Below are 18,070 nucleotides of genomic sequence, written 5' to 3'. Positions count from 1 at the left end.
GAATGTAAATTATATCTCAATAATGCAGTTTAAAACAAAAAAGGACACTGTCATTGATCGAAAAAATGACTTTCCACAATCACTTCTACAAATTGGCAGTGAAAGACCTTGTCAAATTTATAAATTCACAGAAGTAATTTCAGCACAATAAAGTGGCATAATAACCACAAAGAAGTATTTTATTTCTGATATAATCAAATATGAAACAGATTTCTGCACAAAATTAAAATATTTTAACTCATGGTAACATAACTGTAAATATATGTATATACAAATATATACATTATCACATTTATTCTAATATGTGATCTAAAATTATTGTACTTCTCAAAGATTCACCTTACTCTCACTTGAATTAGTCAGAATAAACAAAAATATCACAAAAATATGGACAAATAGGGCCGACATGTAACAATGCTGTTTAATTTAGATATAATAAGCCAAGAAATCATTTTCAGAAAATAATAACCAGATTGCAAACTGGGACAATGAAGTAATAAGTCATTTGCCCTTTTAAAAAAACCATATCGTACATATGCTTAATTTAATATTTTCCTTAAGTATATAGTTGTCACCTTGGGTGAAAAAATGGTTTCCTTCAACAAACCACCCGTTGATTGAAATATATCATAACTCTGTAGTTGGTATTTTTGAATCCCCCCAAAAAAGCTATGCCCAATATATATTTACTCATATCTCTTTGCAAAATATCTGAGTTAACTGTGAAATATTTAAATCAATTAAAACATAATAAATGCTCAGTGCCCGTCTAGATCTTTAAAAAAAATGAACATTTTGCAATTTTTGTTCTATTTTTTAATTAAAATTTACCGATGTAGCTAAAGTCTTATGCTCTATTATATTTCCAACTCTTCTCCAGGGAATAGTGTTTTCAGAAGTTAAAATTTATACTTCCTCAGTAGGATTTTATACTTTTATTAAATAGTATATGCTTGTGCCCATAAAATATAAGCTGGTTTTGGGTAGTATGTGTTTATATGCATCCTTTTGCAGTTTGCTTTTTTCACCCAACAGTATGTTTGAGACTTTTCCATAAATGTACCACAGTTTAGTTTTAGTCATTCTCCTATTGATGGTTATTTAGATTGCTTTTCATTTCTCCTGTTACAAATGACACTATGTGAACAGCTCTGCCTGAAGCGGAAATTACTGTGCCATACATGAACATCTTCAATTTTATTAGCTATTGCCAAGTTGCTCTCCAAAGTACTAGTATCAATTTCTATGAATGCTCCCAGCATATTAAATCTCTCTATTTCCCATATCCTCCCTTACAAATAATTTTATGACTTTTTCCATGTTGCCAACCTAATGGCTGTTTTAATTTGCATTTTATTACTTTTTAGTGAGATTGACTGTATTTTCTTGTGTTTATTTGCCATTTATCTTCTGTAAATTGTCTATTCTTCTCCTTTAATCACTTGTCTATTAAGTTTGTACTTGTTAAATTTATTTTTTTTTCTTGTAGGTTTACTTCGTTTGCTTTTTAACTTTTATTATGAAATCTTCTGATAAACAGAGTGCTTCAATTTTGTTTTTTTATTTGACACATCTTTATTAAAATTTTATGTATACCAGATACTCAAAAACTTCAAAGTTCCCCATTGCTCAATCTTTTTTTTTTAAGTAATATTTTTGCTCTTTTTAGACTTTGACTCTCAAAACAATGTTATGATCAGTTCCCCAAGTTCTGTAAAAATTTATTTTAGGATGTAGATGAAATTCCATTTCCTTTAAATAGTAATTTAAACAGGATTTGACATTTAGGGCTCTTGAGCCTTTACATCCATGAACATGCTTCATTCTCACTTACTTATGAATTATATTTCCTTTTTGCATTTTTTTTTTTTTTTTTGAGATGGAATCTTGCTCTGTGGCCCAGGCTGAAGTGTAGTGGTGCGATCTCGGCTCACTGAAACATCTGCCTCCTGGGTTCAAGCAATTCTCCTGCCTCAGCCTCCTGAGTAGCTGGGATTACAGGCGCCTGCCACCACGCCAAGCTAATTTTTGTATTTTTAGTAGAGATGGGGTTTCACCATGTTGGCCAGGCTGGTCTTGAACTCCTGACCTCGTGATCTGTCTGCCTCAGCCTCCCAAAGTGCTGGGATTACAGGCGTGAGCCACCGCACTAGGCCGAATTATGTTTGCTTTTCAGTAGAGCTTTGCAATTTTTGCTATAAAGATCTTTCACATTTTTTATTACATTGCTCTTAGATACATTGATTTGTTGCTGTCATGAATGGGATTCTTCTTAACGTATTTTTGAGTTGTCCCTTGATAATATATAGAAATCATTTAAAAATATTAAGCTTATATCCATGAAACTTGCTTACTTTTATTAGTTCTAGTATCTGTTACTAGTGTTGGATTTTCTATGTAGTTAATCCTGTCGCTGCAAAATGAAAACTAGGTTTCTTTTCTTTTAATCCTACAGGTCTTTCATTATTGCTAATTTTTAACTGATATGCTTGTTAGGACCTCTTCTAGAATGCTGAATAGAAACACCAGTACTGACCATTATGGATTTGTTTCTAACTTAAAAACAATATTTTTACAATTTTGCCATTAATTATGAGTCTTTTTCTTTTTTCCTTGTAACATTCATTCATTCATTCATTTTTGTTAGATATGTTTCATTACATTAAGAAAGTTCATTCTTGGCCAGGCCCGGTGGCTCAGGCCTCTGGGAGGCCGAGGCGGGCGGATCATGAGGTCAGTTCAAGACCAGCTGGACCAACATGGTGAAACCTCGTCTCTACTAAAAATCCAAAAATTAGACAGATGTGGTGGCGCGAGCCTGTAATCCCAGCTACTCAGGAAGCTGTGGCAGGAGAATCACTCGAATCTGGGAGGTGGAGGTTGCAGTGAGCCAACCTCCAGCCTGCACCTCAGCCCGGGCGACAGAGCAAAACTCCATCTCAAAAAAAAAAAAAAAGAGTTCATTCTCTATATTCTTAGTGTGCTACGAATTCTATGAATTCTTTTGAAATGAAATGTTTCCACTTTCTTGAAATAATCAGTTTTTCTCTGTTGATACATTTTCTCTGTTGATAGTATGTTAAAATACAGTAATAGATGTTCTAATGTGAACCCATGTTTCCTCTCCTGAGATAAGCCTTACAAGAAAATAATATATTATATCTTACAAATACATTGGTTTGTTTTCAGTTTATCTCAATATTTCACATATTTGTCTGTAAGTGAGATCAGGCTACTATTTTTCAACTTCATACGATCCTCATAAAATGAGTTAAGAAGAGTTCTGTATTTTTCTATTCTTTGAAACAATTTACATAAAGTACACTGTTCTGTATAATTTTGAAAGAATTAACTTATCATAAGCCTGGGCCTGGTGGATCTAAAGAAGTGTGTGTGGCGCTCTCTAACTTCTAATTCAATTTATTTAATGGTTATAGGTCTATTTAGATTTTGTTTACCTCCTCAAGTCAATGTTGGTTATGTGTATTTTGTAAGAAGTTGTCTGTTTTGTCTGTATTTTCAAATTAATTGGAATTATCTATTAATATTATTTTACTTTTTAACATCTGTTCTCTCCAAAACTATACTTCCTTTTCGTTCCTAATATTGTTTTATCTATGCCTTTTCTATTTTTTACTTGCTCAATTAGCGTAGGGTTTGTCTATACTCAAGAGGTTTAGTTTAGTTGATACCCTCTATCGCTCATTTCTTTCCTTTTTTAAAAATGTTCTTCTTAAAATATATTATAAATGCCAAAGATTACATATAGCCTGTGTGTGTTTTAATAAATAATAAAATGAACACTAGGGTACTCACGTTCAAGGTTAAGACATGGAGCATTACTAATATTTTCAAAGTTCCTAACTATATAGCAGTAGTTCATTCATTTTCATTGCTGCATAGGATATTATTAGAAAGAATGTACAGTTAATTCATTAATACAACTTTTGAAAGGGATAATATTCAATAGACTTCAGTTATAGTATGTTTCTTGAAACTATGAAGTCATTTGATACTATGTTTTTGTGAGGTTTGGATGCTTTATTGAAAATAAAATAAAGTAAAAAATGTAAGGACACTAGTATATTAATGATGATGAACTAATGACCTTTAAAGATATTTATAATAAAAATAACTTCTGTATACAAGAATGCCCATATTTTAAATTCAAATATAACAAAGTTTAAAAATGATAATATAAAGTATTACCTACTGTAGCCTAAGCAAAATAGTTTTGTTGCATTTTATAGTACTAAGCAAATTGTATTAATTGCATGATAGAAACCTTATCAGACGAATCATTAAATTGAAAAATTTAAGCCAAAGAGACAACAAAAATTAAAGGTGTTATCTGCAGTTGTTTCACTTTTATGCTATTGTTTAATTTTATAGTAAATACACAAAGTAGGCTTTCTAAAATGACACCCTACTTCAGTAGAGAAGAAAAAGAATGGAAATTTATGGAATGTCTTAAATGTGAAGAGGATCTTCTGGATTGAACACAATAATTACAGAATTTTAAACTCTTCATTTCTCCTGTGGCCATAAGTCTTCTGCAGAATGGAAATATTAGCTTTCAAATTCTTACCACTTCCAAGGTAAATTGCAAGACTTACTGCTCTACATTCTCAGGACTTAGATGAGTCTAATAAATTTGTTTCTACCCAAACTCATTGTAAGATGGGAATTCCAGCTATCATACTTTCAACGGAAAGTATGATTAACTACAGGTCACCACAGATACCATATATAGAACAAGACTGCCATGGGAATTACAACAGGATCAAAAAATGTGCATGAGCTTACATTTATTTATTCAGAACGTGCTTCCGTATCTAGCTGTATCTCAACAGGATCATCAACAATCTCCTTTTAATAACGTAGCTGATAATGCATCAATCTAAATATATGTATACTATAATTTTGATTTTTTTAAGCCTGCAGTTTTAAAACTAGTTTTCGTCTACTTCCTTTATTTGCCTTAATCTTCTTGTCACAAATGTAAAAGTCTTTAGAAATTACTATACTCCCTTTTATTTTAAAATGATGAATATATCAAATATTACCGAGAGCGAAAACATCACAAGTTTTTCTGGTAAGGACCCACATTATTCACATTAACCCTATCAAATATAAAAATTTGGATGCCTATTTAGCAGCATAGGTTGCAGGCAGAGTTCATATACTCCAAAGAGGAAAAGTACAGATTTTAGAGGAGTTATTGCAAACGTTTCAACTATTTTAGTTCCTTTAGAAGAGGAGCCCTTTTAACAAAATGATGGATTAGCTGTGTCCAAGTATGTGCCATTTATAATGTATACTAGATAACATAATTCTTAAAGTGGATTTGATAACAGTATTAACACATATCTTTAAAAGAATCTTATTATTTGTAACAGGCAGAAGACAACTGATCTCATGTAAATTAGTTTCCACCATTCCTAATAATTCTGGTTACATTAAGAGGAAAAAACACTTTCTGAGGCAATCAAAAACTTACAATAGTGAGATGCTGTGATATACTTCTTTTTTTAGTATCTCCCTCTCATTTTTTTCTTTGTGCGTGTGATTATTAGAAACTGTATTTACACTTCAGAGTGTGGTGGGAAGGAGATATAGGAAAAGTGCAGAATGGGAAAATTCCTCAACCTGTTGGGCTACTTATTGGGAAGGCTAAAATTTAACAAGTCTCAGATTCTTGTTAAAGACTTGCTTTGAAAAGCTGTCTCCTTAGAACAAGCAGTGTTTTAAAGATAAGTAATGGTTTAGAGATATCCATTAAAGTCTCTATAAAATGAAAAGTGTTTCTAAAATGCCATGTCATTAATATTATATAGAAAAGTCGAGAGTCGTAGGAGTCAAAAGGAAGGAAATACATACATGAGATGATCAAGAGAAGTGTTAATTTACCCATCTGGTCCGAAATTCCAAGTGTTTGTAAACTGACAATTGCAGATGAAATAAATTGTCATTTTCTGTGCACTTTCCGGTATTTAAGTCTCCAGATACAGCATTTAACCTAAACTCAATGGAATTATTTTTAAAAAATCTTAAACGAATGTGTCCTAGATCAAAGCTGAAGTTTCCTCCATTTAGATTTACGCCCACCTTCTTCCTTGCCACAGCCCGACACCCCCACCCATGCCTTGCGGGGAAAGCTCCTGGTCTTCCATGGCCTCTGGGAGCCTCGAGCGAATGCGAGAAATTCTGAGAGCAGCACCCGTAGTTTCGTTCCCCCATCCTCAATCCCTTCGTAAAGGAAACACAAAACCCCAAATTCATGCTTGTAAACTGAAAAACTGAACACGCCTTTAAATATATTACAAAAGAACACATTTTGTAAGCAGTTTCCATTTGTAGTCATTTCATAAGCTCGGATACTTTGTTGGAACAGTTCCCGGGCAAATGGATGCGCTTATTTGTCCAATTCCTTCTCTATAAACATATCGTAGATCATAACTACCAATCCCATATTCATATCTCGCTGACCTAAAGGGAGGACAACCCTTGGACCCACTCCCACTTGCCAGGGTGGAGGGCCAGGAAGCAGTAAGAAACCGCGAGACCAGATTCGGCTCACTGCGGACGCGGGTATAGACCTCGCTCCCATCGGACCCCAAGCGCATCCATGGATGCGGGGACGTCGCGGGTCCGCGGATACTTTCTGGGCGTGCGGAATGAAACTGTTGAAGCCTGAAGCTTCGCGTGTAACCGCGCCGCCAGAGTTCGGAACACTTCAGTCTCCCGCGTTCTCAGAGCATTGTCTCTAACTTCCTCTCCTAGAGGGTTTCGTCCTGGGCAGCAGGTTTCCGGAGACTCGAAACCCCAGGCTGTGCTCTGGCCGCGCAGTCCTCCCGGAGCTGGAGTAAGTACGATCCGACCCCACCGCATCCATCATCCCCCACCACTGTCACCCTCTACCCGCCTCCACACCTCGGCCGCATCCCCAAAACACAACACGACCCCAACCCCCATTCTGGCCCGGCCTTCCCACACCTTAGCGCCCCGGCACATCCCGCCTCCGGCTGGGTGGCTGGCTGGGGTGGACGCTTGGGTGAGCTTCTGAATACCCTTTAGGGGAGATACCGAGAAACCCGTTTCTCAGGGGCAGCCCCACCAAGGGACCCAGGGACACAGCCCCGGCTCCACTCACTAACGAACCCATCCAGGTCAACTGGGACCCGGAGCGGGGGAGGGGGCAGCCCCTAAATCCCATTTCAAGTCTGTGCTTTGAGCTCTCAGGGATCCTAAAAAACTGACCAACAAGCTCTCTTCCTCCCTCTCCACCCAAAGGCGCCCTCCAACCACCATCACCACCAACTCCACCACCTGAGGAGGAGCGTGAATCCCAACCCCCCTGCCCAACCCGCGACGGCGCCCGCTAGAGCGCAGCGAAGCCTGAGCGCGACTCAGAATTCCAACAATCGAACACCGTGTCTCAAAACAAAAAGCTCAGTCCAGAGTCGACCCGCAAGCACACGTTTTCTCTCCTCACTCCTGCAGGCCCGAACTTGGGGCTGCTACCAGACCCGCAGCACCGATCTGAGCCGCGGTTGTCACTTTTCGGCCCGCTTTGTCCCCAGCTCCGTGCAGCGTCCAGGGCGGATCCACCCCCGTCCCCACCCCAGCCCTATCCGGCGAGATCTGGCTTACCACGAGGGTCAGCAGCAGATGCAGGCAGACGGCTCCGCGCACGGAGCGCCGGGGCCCAGCGGCGGCCATCGGGATGCCGGACAGGGCCAGGAGAACGCGGGCGCCGGAAGGGTGCCGAGAGCGAGACCTGCCGAGGTGTAGGGCGCGGGAGATGCTTTTCTCACCGCTGCTTGTTTTTAAGTGTCTTTGGCCTCTCTCAGGCTTGCCTGCCCGGGAGCAACTTCACTTCTGAAACCGGATTGGACCCAGAGGACGCGGAGAGGCCACTCCTTGTTATTTCTCAAGTTTTATCATCGCCGGCGCCGCTGAGGAGCTGCCCGAGCCTGCCCCTCTGCTCCCCAGCAGCCACTCGGGCGTTCGCGCTCGGGAAAGCGGTCTCTGGCGCACCCTCTGCCAGCTCTCCCACGCCTCGTCTGCCCCGCGGCGCTGCCGCCCCTCCCGGCCCGCAGAGAGGCCCTGGCAGCCCAGGTCGTCCCAGGGCGGCCCCATCGCCGGCGCTGCGCGGTGTATCTCAATGCAGAACCCCAATCCGCCCGCAGGGATCCCTGCCTCGACACGGGCTCTGCTGGATGCCAGGAACACCCTTGTCACTGGATCAGCGGATCTCCCCTTCGACGTCTGAACAAATCCTGCCAATGTTTTCAGATTAAAGCAAAATACATGTACTGTATTCTCTCCAGATTTGACTAACATGACAAAATACACGACAGAAGGAATTTATCCCAAATGGCATGATAAACAGGTTTTGGCATGTCAGAAATTAAAACCAAATTTAAGAAATTCTAATCTAACCATTTTTACGCACCCAAAATGTGAGTGATTACACTCAGCGCTCTATTAACTGTCAGTTTGGGGGACTCATATGAACCTTCTAAAAACGACTTTGTTCTTAGACGTAAATTATTGGTTTACTACTTTCTGGTACCAAAATGAAATTTTTCAGGTGGTCAAAGGAATATCTACCACACAAAACCTTCTAAAACGAGGCTTACAGATTCTACATCATGCAACAACTATTTATCAGGGCCCAAAGTCGGCCAAGCTTTGTGTGAGGGCATGGAAGAAACGAAATGCATAAAATCCAGTTCCTGTCGGAAACAATTCAAAAAAAGGGACGAAAGACAATCATTCCTAGCCCACTAGGCTACACTTTTTAATAGAGATGTCGTTCGTAACACCAGGGGGACATTCTCTTATTTCTCCCTAAACTGAATTTTATGTTCCCTGAGCTCCCACCTACTGGATTCAGGAGGAAATCCCTCTCAGACATGAGATGCTACTCCTCGAAGTCCATTCAAAAGTTCCAAGGTCAGGAATTTCAGACAGCCAATTAATCATGAAAGGGTGTTATGACCTTCATTCATCTCACTCTGGCTCAAGTCTAATAGACTCCTCGTCGTCTAAGCCATGTATTCCCTGAAGTCTGGGGCTTTCCTGAAATTCATGAGGCTCAGCTTTAAGGGCTCAGACACTCTAAGTTGAGCTTCCCAGTGCGAATCTCCCAGGCACCCGTCAATGGAGGTCTCTGTATGGAAGAGCTCAGTCTCAGAGAAAGTTCTCCAAACTTCCCTCCACTCCAGCGTTTTCACCTCCCATCCTCCACGTGCCTCCAGCATGACCTCAGGGAAAGCTTCTCAAAGTCTCTTCCAGCCCCCTAGCCCTCAGAAACTCAAGTAGAATGGTTTTCTTGAACTTAGATGAGTAAAGGAGATGGCTAGCACCAATCTCCCTCCCTCACCACTTTGAATTCACTGTTAGAGTGAAGGGTTGAGGTGTTAAGGCATTTTCGAGGAGAGGATCTAACTTAGCTGAAGAAAGCTTTGAAGAAGCAAAATGTTGCGATAAGCCCAGCAAGGAAAAGGGAAAGGGTAGGAGAATGCTCCAAGATAACACAACATCAACAGGACACGAGACGCTCTGGAGAGCCTTGTGAGAGTGCCCTAGGCTAAGAAAGCAGAAAGGGGTTGGTTCAGAATGGTTACATGGAATGGCTGGGAATTCGGTTAGAAAGATGGTTCATGACAAACCATGCTGAGGAATTTAATTTCATCCTGACAGAAATGGAGAACCATCCATTCAATGTGTGAAAAGGGTTAGTAACTACTGTTACAAAATTGTCACTTTTGGTGAGTTTGCACATATGAACCCATTTGTGCTATAATATGGCTTTCTTTAATACCTAGGGAATGAAAGACTTTGAAGTGTTTTTCTTTATTCTAACTATTCTTAGTTTGTCTATGATTTCAACTTTATCTTCAGATTTATGAGAGTCTGGCCTGGTTAGGACTGTCCTTTGAAAGACTAAAACTCTAAAATTGCTATCCTCTGGTTGTTTTGGCTGTGCTGTGTAATAGAGGATATTGTTAAGCCTACTGACTAATACGACAATTGCTGTGAGCTTCCATTTTTAGCTTCTGCAAAATAAAAGTTGTAGGAATCTGCTTTAGAAAAACTGGAAGAAAGCATATTATGGATATTTTTAACTTGTATTGCAAAATTCTAGGTGCAATATGAACATTAATAACCGAATGTAGTATTAGTAATGATTTTGGAATTTCCTGTTTGTCCACCATGAGTATATTAATCTAAGTCCTAATAAAAAGCAATGCATTTTTATCATATAAAGAAGAATCTTTACAGATTACAACATAAATATGACTTAAGGATAAATTAAATTGCTTATATTTTTTGCTTATATTATTCCCATATAAATTATGATTTAAAATAATTTGTCGATTTTTTTTAAATATGAGCTTCAGTTTAGATACAGTTAGAACTGGATGCTTTGTATTATAAAATTAACTTTAAATCATCATGAGGTATCATAAAGCATAAAGAGTTTTCTGAACTGTCTTTATCTTAATACCTTATCCCTCAAACTGCAAAGTCAGTTGGAAGTCACTGCTAAAAGGATAATGAGCCAAAATGGGAAAATAATTTATTATTTTGACTTTAGACTAAAGAACAAAACTTCAGGAATTCAGGTGAATTGCAACATTTTCAGCAGAAAGCAAACAAGATAATGAAGAAGAGTACTCTTACTCTGGACCTATGAGAAATCTCTGGCTATGGAAGAGCTAACTAATCTTAGGAGGTGGAACCTGACCTCTGGCCCAAGAGCCAGGCTGCCTTGCACAACTCAGCACCAACAGGTGCTAGTTTAGCACACCTACTCATCTCGGTGGCTTACCTGGATGGTGACATGGCAACTGTAGGTTTCCTCAAACACTCCTACAAAATACCGCCAGGACAACTGTATGATGTTTGAGACAAACTTATGAGAAAGAGCAGAGGAATTTATGAAAAAAAAAAAGCTTGAATTAAAAACAAGTAAAAGATTTGTTTACACCTGTGGCACAAAAATGAGTTCCACCATGGGACATGAACTCAGAAGCATGTTTGGAATATTATTTAGGATAAATAGCCGCAGTGTGACTGGAGGCTCTGCAGATTTCCCAGAGCGCTATTGAGAACAGCCATGACTTTTTGGCCATTTCAAAAGACTGCTGGGGCCTTGAGGATAAAAGAAGGTTTGAGTCAAAAGTCAATTATAAATATCGCATTGCTGCCCACTACCAGAGCCATCCCAGAATCCCTATGTGCCTCCTTCTCACCTATTTACCCATGGCAAGCACCTAATTAACACTTGGTGCTAATTTCAATCCAATGAGAATGCTACTCCACACAGCAATGAGGACCTCAACTCTAGATCCAAATGACCCTTGGCCTCCAAGGACATTTCCCCTTCCCCTTATTCTGCTATGGGTCTCCTCATGTCCTCAGTTCTCATCCTAGGATTCATATCTCCCCAGAATGACTGACAGTAGGACTATCCCTTCCTCTCAGGAGAAAGCTCACTCCCACCCACAGAAATGTGACCTTTCACTATAACCTTGGCAACAATCATTCAAAAGTCGGACATTTGTACATTTCGCAAATTCAGCATTATCCAGTCTAAGTGACACTATTACAATAGTTTAATCCAAATAGGGCGTGCCAAGCTCAGAAAAGTTCCCTTCCAGTCTCTTCTTGTTAATTAATGAGTCAAGATCTTTTACAATGGGGTTAGTCTTCCTTCACTAAAATCTTCAGACTCCTTTACAAATATCCTCTTCTTCAACCAGTCCTTTTAAGAAGGGAGGAGCAATCTTCCAGTAACTTCCCACTGGCTGGAAGGAATGGTAATTTCCACACAAAAGACAAAACCCTATTGTGTGAGTGATAACTGCTTATAGCCACTAAACTAAAGCCATATAACAGAGCCCTGATACAGGGTGAATTTTTTGTCCACCTCATCTCAGAATCATCACATAATTCTTCACTTTGATTTCCTCTAGAGTGAAAAATCTCTTTCCACTGGATAAGACTGCAGTTTCTCCTGCATGTTCACATGTCTCCAGGAACTCACTGTAGGCATCTGTCTGTTCAAATGGCATTGCTCAAGAGTGAAGCTTGCAGGTGTGAGTGGGCTGACTGCCAGATCTCATGTGTCATTGATCCCAGCGTCATTCCCTGATTCACTGCCCCATCAGTCTTCTTTTTTCTCACAAGTTCAGGATGACCATTCCTTAACGTCAGCCTGGAGAAGTGGTGTATCCCCCAGCTTAGATGCCTATTAACTAGCTCTGGAGCAGAGAGGCAGCTTTTGCCACCAGCTCCCCATAGGCTAGCAAATTATTTAACTTAACGGTCGTTTATTATTTTATTAGTTCATAATTACATATTAATTAATGCTATTTACCTCAAGATTTGTTCCTCTTGATTTGTCTTTTCTTTTCAGCCTGCCCAGTTTCCCAAGCCTTTTGTCTCTAGATGAGGGGTAGCTTTCTACCAATTAGCTATTTAGTGTTCATTGAGTAGGTGCAATCCCACAACAATAATCAGTTCTTTTCTTGCATTGCTTTCAAGGCTCATATCTGCATCTGTCTTTCAAATGTTATAAGCTATACCCCTCCCTAACTCCCTAACTGATAAACAGTAGTCTTGACTTACACACATCTATGACGGGTTGTACCAGATCTCTGTTTCTCTAAACAACTCTAATACAGAGGTCCTGCCTGAACATTTAAAAACTGAGGAGCTAGTAATAGTCCTAGTAGGTTCGTAGGCATGTATCAAAAAGGCTGTTTTGTTCCCCCTCCTAGTAAGATTGCAGCATTCTTGATAAGTTCAATAAAATTGGTTATTTCTCCCTGTTTCCAAGTTCTGTTTAGACAATGGCCAAGGAAAGCCATGAACTTACTATAATCCTTCACTTTTCAAAGAGACTCTCTGACAAAAATTGTCCTGCTAGGTCCCTGAAGTAATCATTTTTTTTTAAGTTTCAGAATACATGTATTGGAGAAAAGACATCTGCCAGAAGAACTTATTTATTTCCTGCTCAAGACAATATTAAGTAGTGATCAGATTATTATCTGGACCCTCTAATAATGAATTATGTGCTAAATTGCTGTACTGTCCCATAGATCTAAGAAGAAATTAGAGATCTTGACCTGCCCTCCACTCCTCGTATCCTAGGATGGGTGGAAAAAAAGAAGTTGCAAATAGACAAGCACCATGAATATGATCATGACATCTTTTCCCTGTTATGATGAACTGCCTTTCTGTGATAGTCCCAAGATAATTGATATCAATTTTGGCCAGTCTTAACGTCTCCTTTCTCACTTGCTACACTGGGAGTTGGGCTTTTACTCTTCAGAGAGATTGGAAAGTGATTGGCACACACATGTTCTTAAGACATAAGATAAAGAATATCTTATTTTCTACCACATTCTTTATTACGATATATAAAGTATTCTTACAATAAGGCAGTCTGAGCCTTGCTCTGCCAGGCTCTCCCAGTGGAAGTTTTCCAAACTCATCAATTCATAGAATTAAGTATTGTATTACGGCCATTGGCCAGAAGTAGGCCAGATTTCTTCTCCCAAGATTCTCTAAGGGCCTCTATCCTATTCCTCCCTTGGACTCTTTGTTTAAATTTTGAACGAATGAGGGAAATGATCTTTAATTCACAATAAATATTTGTATTGGGCTATTATCAAGGCAAAAAAAATGAAATTATTTCAGCAGCAACATAATACTATAAAAATGGCAAGATTTGTTCCAAGAATCACAAGGTTCCAAGGCGGCCCAACCTAGGGACTCTAACCCCTTCTGCTTAGAGACTAACTGAAGTTTTGAATTATTTGTCGACTTGTTTGATGTAGTCGCCTTGGGATAGGTCCACGTGTGTTTCAAATCTCTGGCCTCTTAATCTTGTAAAACTGGATAATTTTGAAAATTATTTTTCCTTTTCCATTTGATCCAATTATTATGATCCATACACCTATTCCCAGCCAGTTGGCCAAAGAATAATATTCCTGACCTTTCTTTCTTTCTTGAGTAATAATTTATATATAGTAAAATTCATAGGCCATAAATGTACAGTTCAATGAGTTTTGACAAACATATATGCCTATGTTACCATCATTCAGGTTGAAATATTTCCTTCACCCCAGTTCATACTCATCCCTACCCTGGGGCAAGCAGTGTTCTGCTTTCTGTCACAAAAGAATAGTTTTGACTTCTCTAGAATTTCACATAAATGGAATCACACGTTGCATTAGTAATCTATTGCTGCCTCAGTTTTTATCTACTAGACATCACTTGTGCATTACTCCAAAATTTAGTGGCTTAGAGGAAGGACTTATCTCACAGTTTCTGTGGAATCCAAGCATGGCTTAGCAAACCATATCTGGCTCAAAGGCTGTCATACAGGCTGCAATCCAGGTGGTTAGCTGGGGCTGCACTCATCTCAAGGCTGGATGAGGGAGGATCTGTTTCTAAGCTCACTCATATAGCAGTTGGCAGACGTCTCGTTCTTGATGATTGTTGACCAGAGATATCAGTTGCTTGTCACAAGGGCCTCTCCAGGGAATCAAACAACATGGATACCTGGCTTCCCTCAGAACATGCGAGAAGAATAGAGTTCCAAAAATGGAAGTCACAGTCTTTTTGTAACTCAGTATCAGAAGTGACACCCTTTCACCTCTGCTGAATTCTATTGGTAGAAGTAAATCACCAGGAACAGTCCACAGTTAAGGAAAGGGCATTACACAGGGAAGTGACATCCAGGAGGCAGAGATCACTGGACACCATCTTCAAGGCTGAATGCCACATGGTATCAATGCTTTTGTCTCTGGTTTCTTTCATTCAACATGTTTTAAATTAATACAATGTGTTTGAATATATTAGTAAGATATCAGTTTTCATTTCTTTTGTATTTATATCTACTTGTAGAATTACCTGGTCATAGGATAGATGCTATACTCAACTTTATTAAAAACTACCAGACCAATTTCTTACTTCTTCCTTAGTAATATATGTGAATTTCAGTTGTTCTACATACTTGCCAACACATTTTTGTCAGTCTTATAGTTTTAGCCATTGTGGGTATCTCATTGTGGTTTAAATTTGCATTTCCCTGGTGACATTATGTTTCATTGTGTTTGGAATTTTCTCTGATGGCTATTGATGTTGAGTAATTTTTCCTATGCTTATTTGCAATTTGTAAGTACAATTTGGTTGTTTGTTCTTTATTGTTTTGTAACAATAATATTTACCAAATGTTAATGAAAATTTATTTATTATGTATAATATATACATTATTTAAATGTTTATCAAAGAAATTTCAGCCTGGCCAACATGGTGAAACCCCGTCTCTACTAAAAGTACAAAAAATTAGCCTGACATGGTGGCAGGCACCTGTAATCCCAGCTACTTGGGAGGCTGAGGCAGGAGAATCACTTGAACCTGAGGGGCAGAGGTTGCAGTGAGCTGAGAATGTGCCATTGCACTCCAGCCTGGGCAACAAGAGTGAAACTCAGTCGCAAACAAACAAAAAAAATTAAATTTTGTGCACTTTGAATGGAATTATCTTTTATTTGTTAAAAACACAACTTGAATTTTTCTTTCTATTCCTCCTTTTCATAAGAACTGTGAAAGTCCTTGTTTCACAGTCTGTATTTATAGGTAGAAAGAAGAAGGCAAAATTATCTTCTCTAGAGCATTACTATCTAAACTTTTAAACCAAAGGACCCTTTAAAGTTTTGTTGTGTTTGCCAAGATAAAATTTGTTGTCATGAAAGACAAAGGCCCAGCTCTGCAAATGACTCAAAGGTGTGGGAAGTTTCAGCTGCACCTGGGCCAGAACTGACTAAGGCCTGTTACGTCCACAAGTGAAGTTACACACTTAGGAGCATTATCATCAAGAGGAATAGTTTTGAACTCTGGCTGCATGTTGGTGTCTCTTGGGGAGCTTTTAACAAACACCAACCACCAGGACCCACCTCAGAATCCACCTCAAACCAATTACATTAGAATCTTTGGGGATGGGAGCTCTATATTGTATGTTTTATGTTATTTAAAAGCTTCCCTGGATACTCTAATGTGCAGGTCAGGGAGGCAATTCTTGTTCTAGATAAATTAGTCTCAAAATGTGTTTCCATAACCATTAGCATGTGCACCACTGGGAACCTGAATGTTTTTTACTGACTCTGAAATATGATGACAGAGATATAAAACCCATGAAATGATGCGACCAATTTTGGAAGAATTCTGGTCTATGGGTTTTTGTAAGAAGAAGTTTCTTAAATAACCCTTTTAAAAAAATCGTCTTATTTTGATTTAGAAGCAACATCTCCATTCACCATTTCTTAGCCTTCTTTGCAGCACTTATATAATCTGTCTAATCTGTGTTTTAACAAGAAAGGCTTAGATCTACTTTTGCATACTTAATGAGGTCCTTTCATGGTAGGCATAACAAAATGTACTGTAGTTCTACCCCTTATATTGCCTGGACTGTTGTTACCTGTACTCCATTATTCTCACTTGCAACATCTCTCCTTCGATTCAAACAAGTTTCAGTAGAAACCTACATCAAGAAAGTATTTATCCCACATACCCATTCATGTCCAGATCTTTCCTATCTTTAGTGAAATATTTATGGCTAGAAAGCATCTAATGGTTCTTTTTCCCATGTGAAGGAAAAGAGTGCTTATTCTAACCCCTGGATCTTGATGTTTTATATGGCTTCCACCTAGACTATACTTGCCATTAAGATTTTCCTTTGCTTGCAATAGACAAAACTCTCACAATTTACTTTGATGTCCACAGTCATTAGCCAGAAAAAAAATCCCCACATTATTTTGGTATTCTTTTCTTACTTGGATAGCCAAAATAATTATCTAAGGCTTTAGTAAACATGGAACAAAGAAGGTGTTTCGACTCTCTTCATACTAAATGGAGCAATACAATACCTTATTAGTCAAGGGTTTATGCCAGTCTTGAAATCAAACCCTACTTCTCTTTGAAATAGTTCTATTCATCTCTACTTAGAGGTTATGGGTTTTGCTTTTGTTTTGATTTGTCCTAATCTCTTTCTTTAGCTCACGCTTTGATTACTTTTTTGTCTTTCTAGCTCACACTCTCAACTGGAACATTAATAATGTTCTCAGGCCACATGTAATTAACAATGATGACTGCATAATGCCTGAAACAACAATTTTCTGACACACCTCTTTTAGGAAGACCAAACAGCCCTGACAACTGAGCTAGTTTAAATAGCCTGAGAAATGGGTATTTTAGAGAGGTTTCCTGGGAAAGATTTACTGAAATACCAACTTCGGTTGGAGACTTGAATGATAGAAGAGATTGATGATCTGGAGTAAAAGCATTCTAGCCTGAAAGAACTGCAAGTGTAAAAGCCCTGTCCAAATCGCTGGATATGTTCAGAGAACATAGAGAAGCCCACAGGTGCTGGAGCAGAATGAAGTAATGAGGGGTACTAGAACAAGAAGTAGAAAAAAAAAAAGATAAAAAACAACTCAATGGCCTAAAGAGGTTAGGTTTTGTTTTAATCTCATCTGTTCTTAAAAGCCACTGAAGGATTTAGAGGGTGGCATGACCTGATTTATACATTTTTAAAATCACTTATGGTTGTTGCAAGAACACAGGTTGTAGAGGGCTGCAAATGGCAGATGAAGTAAAACTTGGATTTGTAATATAACATGAAGTTAGACCTCCCAGGACTGGGTTATAGATTGGAGATGGATTGTGAGAAAAAGAGAAGACTAAAACTAACAAATCCAAGGGTGCCTTTCAAGGGCCTTGGACCAATTGTGTGAATAGAATGTATAAATGGGGAATATTGTGAGTGAAAATAATTTGGGCTAAGAATCAGGGGATTTTTATTATGAACTTTTGCTTCCTCTGTCTCCTACAACTTTAGGAGCCGTACCCACACACAGACCAAGAGACACTTCACAGGTGCTGCGGGTGGGCACTGGCAGCATAAAAGGAGCCATCAGCCTCAGCTATGCCACAACCCAGTAAAGAGGGATTGTGGTGTGCCACACAAAAGAGATTTGCTACAGTGTCA

The 18,070-nt window shown here is 38.9% G+C and overlaps 1 protein-coding gene across 3 annotated transcripts in view; it reads right to left on the bottom strand.

Annotated features, from left to right (window-relative positions):
• The window catches only part of DSC3 (desmocollin 3), a 53,379-nt gene extending 45,411 nt beyond the window's left edge, over window positions 1-7,968 (bottom strand). The window contains exon 1 of one of the 3 annotated variants that reach the window (XM_032152593.2): window positions 7,654-7,968. In XM_032152593.2, the coding sequence (XP_032008484.1) occupies window positions 7,654-7,722 (69 nt within the window). In that variant the 5' untranslated portion in view covers window positions 7,723-7,968. Of the gene's footprint in view, window positions 1-6,996; window positions 7,026-7,653 lie in introns of those variants that run through there. The other 2 variants (XM_032152592.2, XM_058438521.1) reach the window with 2 other exon arrangements.
• Window positions 7,969-18,070: the final 10,102 nt, after the last annotated feature.

The sequence above is a fragment of the Hylobates moloch genome, unplaced genomic scaffold (assembly GCF_009828535.3).
Source record: "Hylobates moloch isolate HMO894 unplaced genomic scaffold, HMol_V3 SCAFFOLD_5, whole genome shotgun sequence".
Taxonomy (NCBI): Eukaryota; Metazoa; Chordata; class Mammalia; order Primates; family Hylobatidae; genus Hylobates; species Hylobates moloch.
Note: the sequence above shows the minus strand (reverse complement) of the source record. Positions and strands in the feature narration are given on the sequence as shown.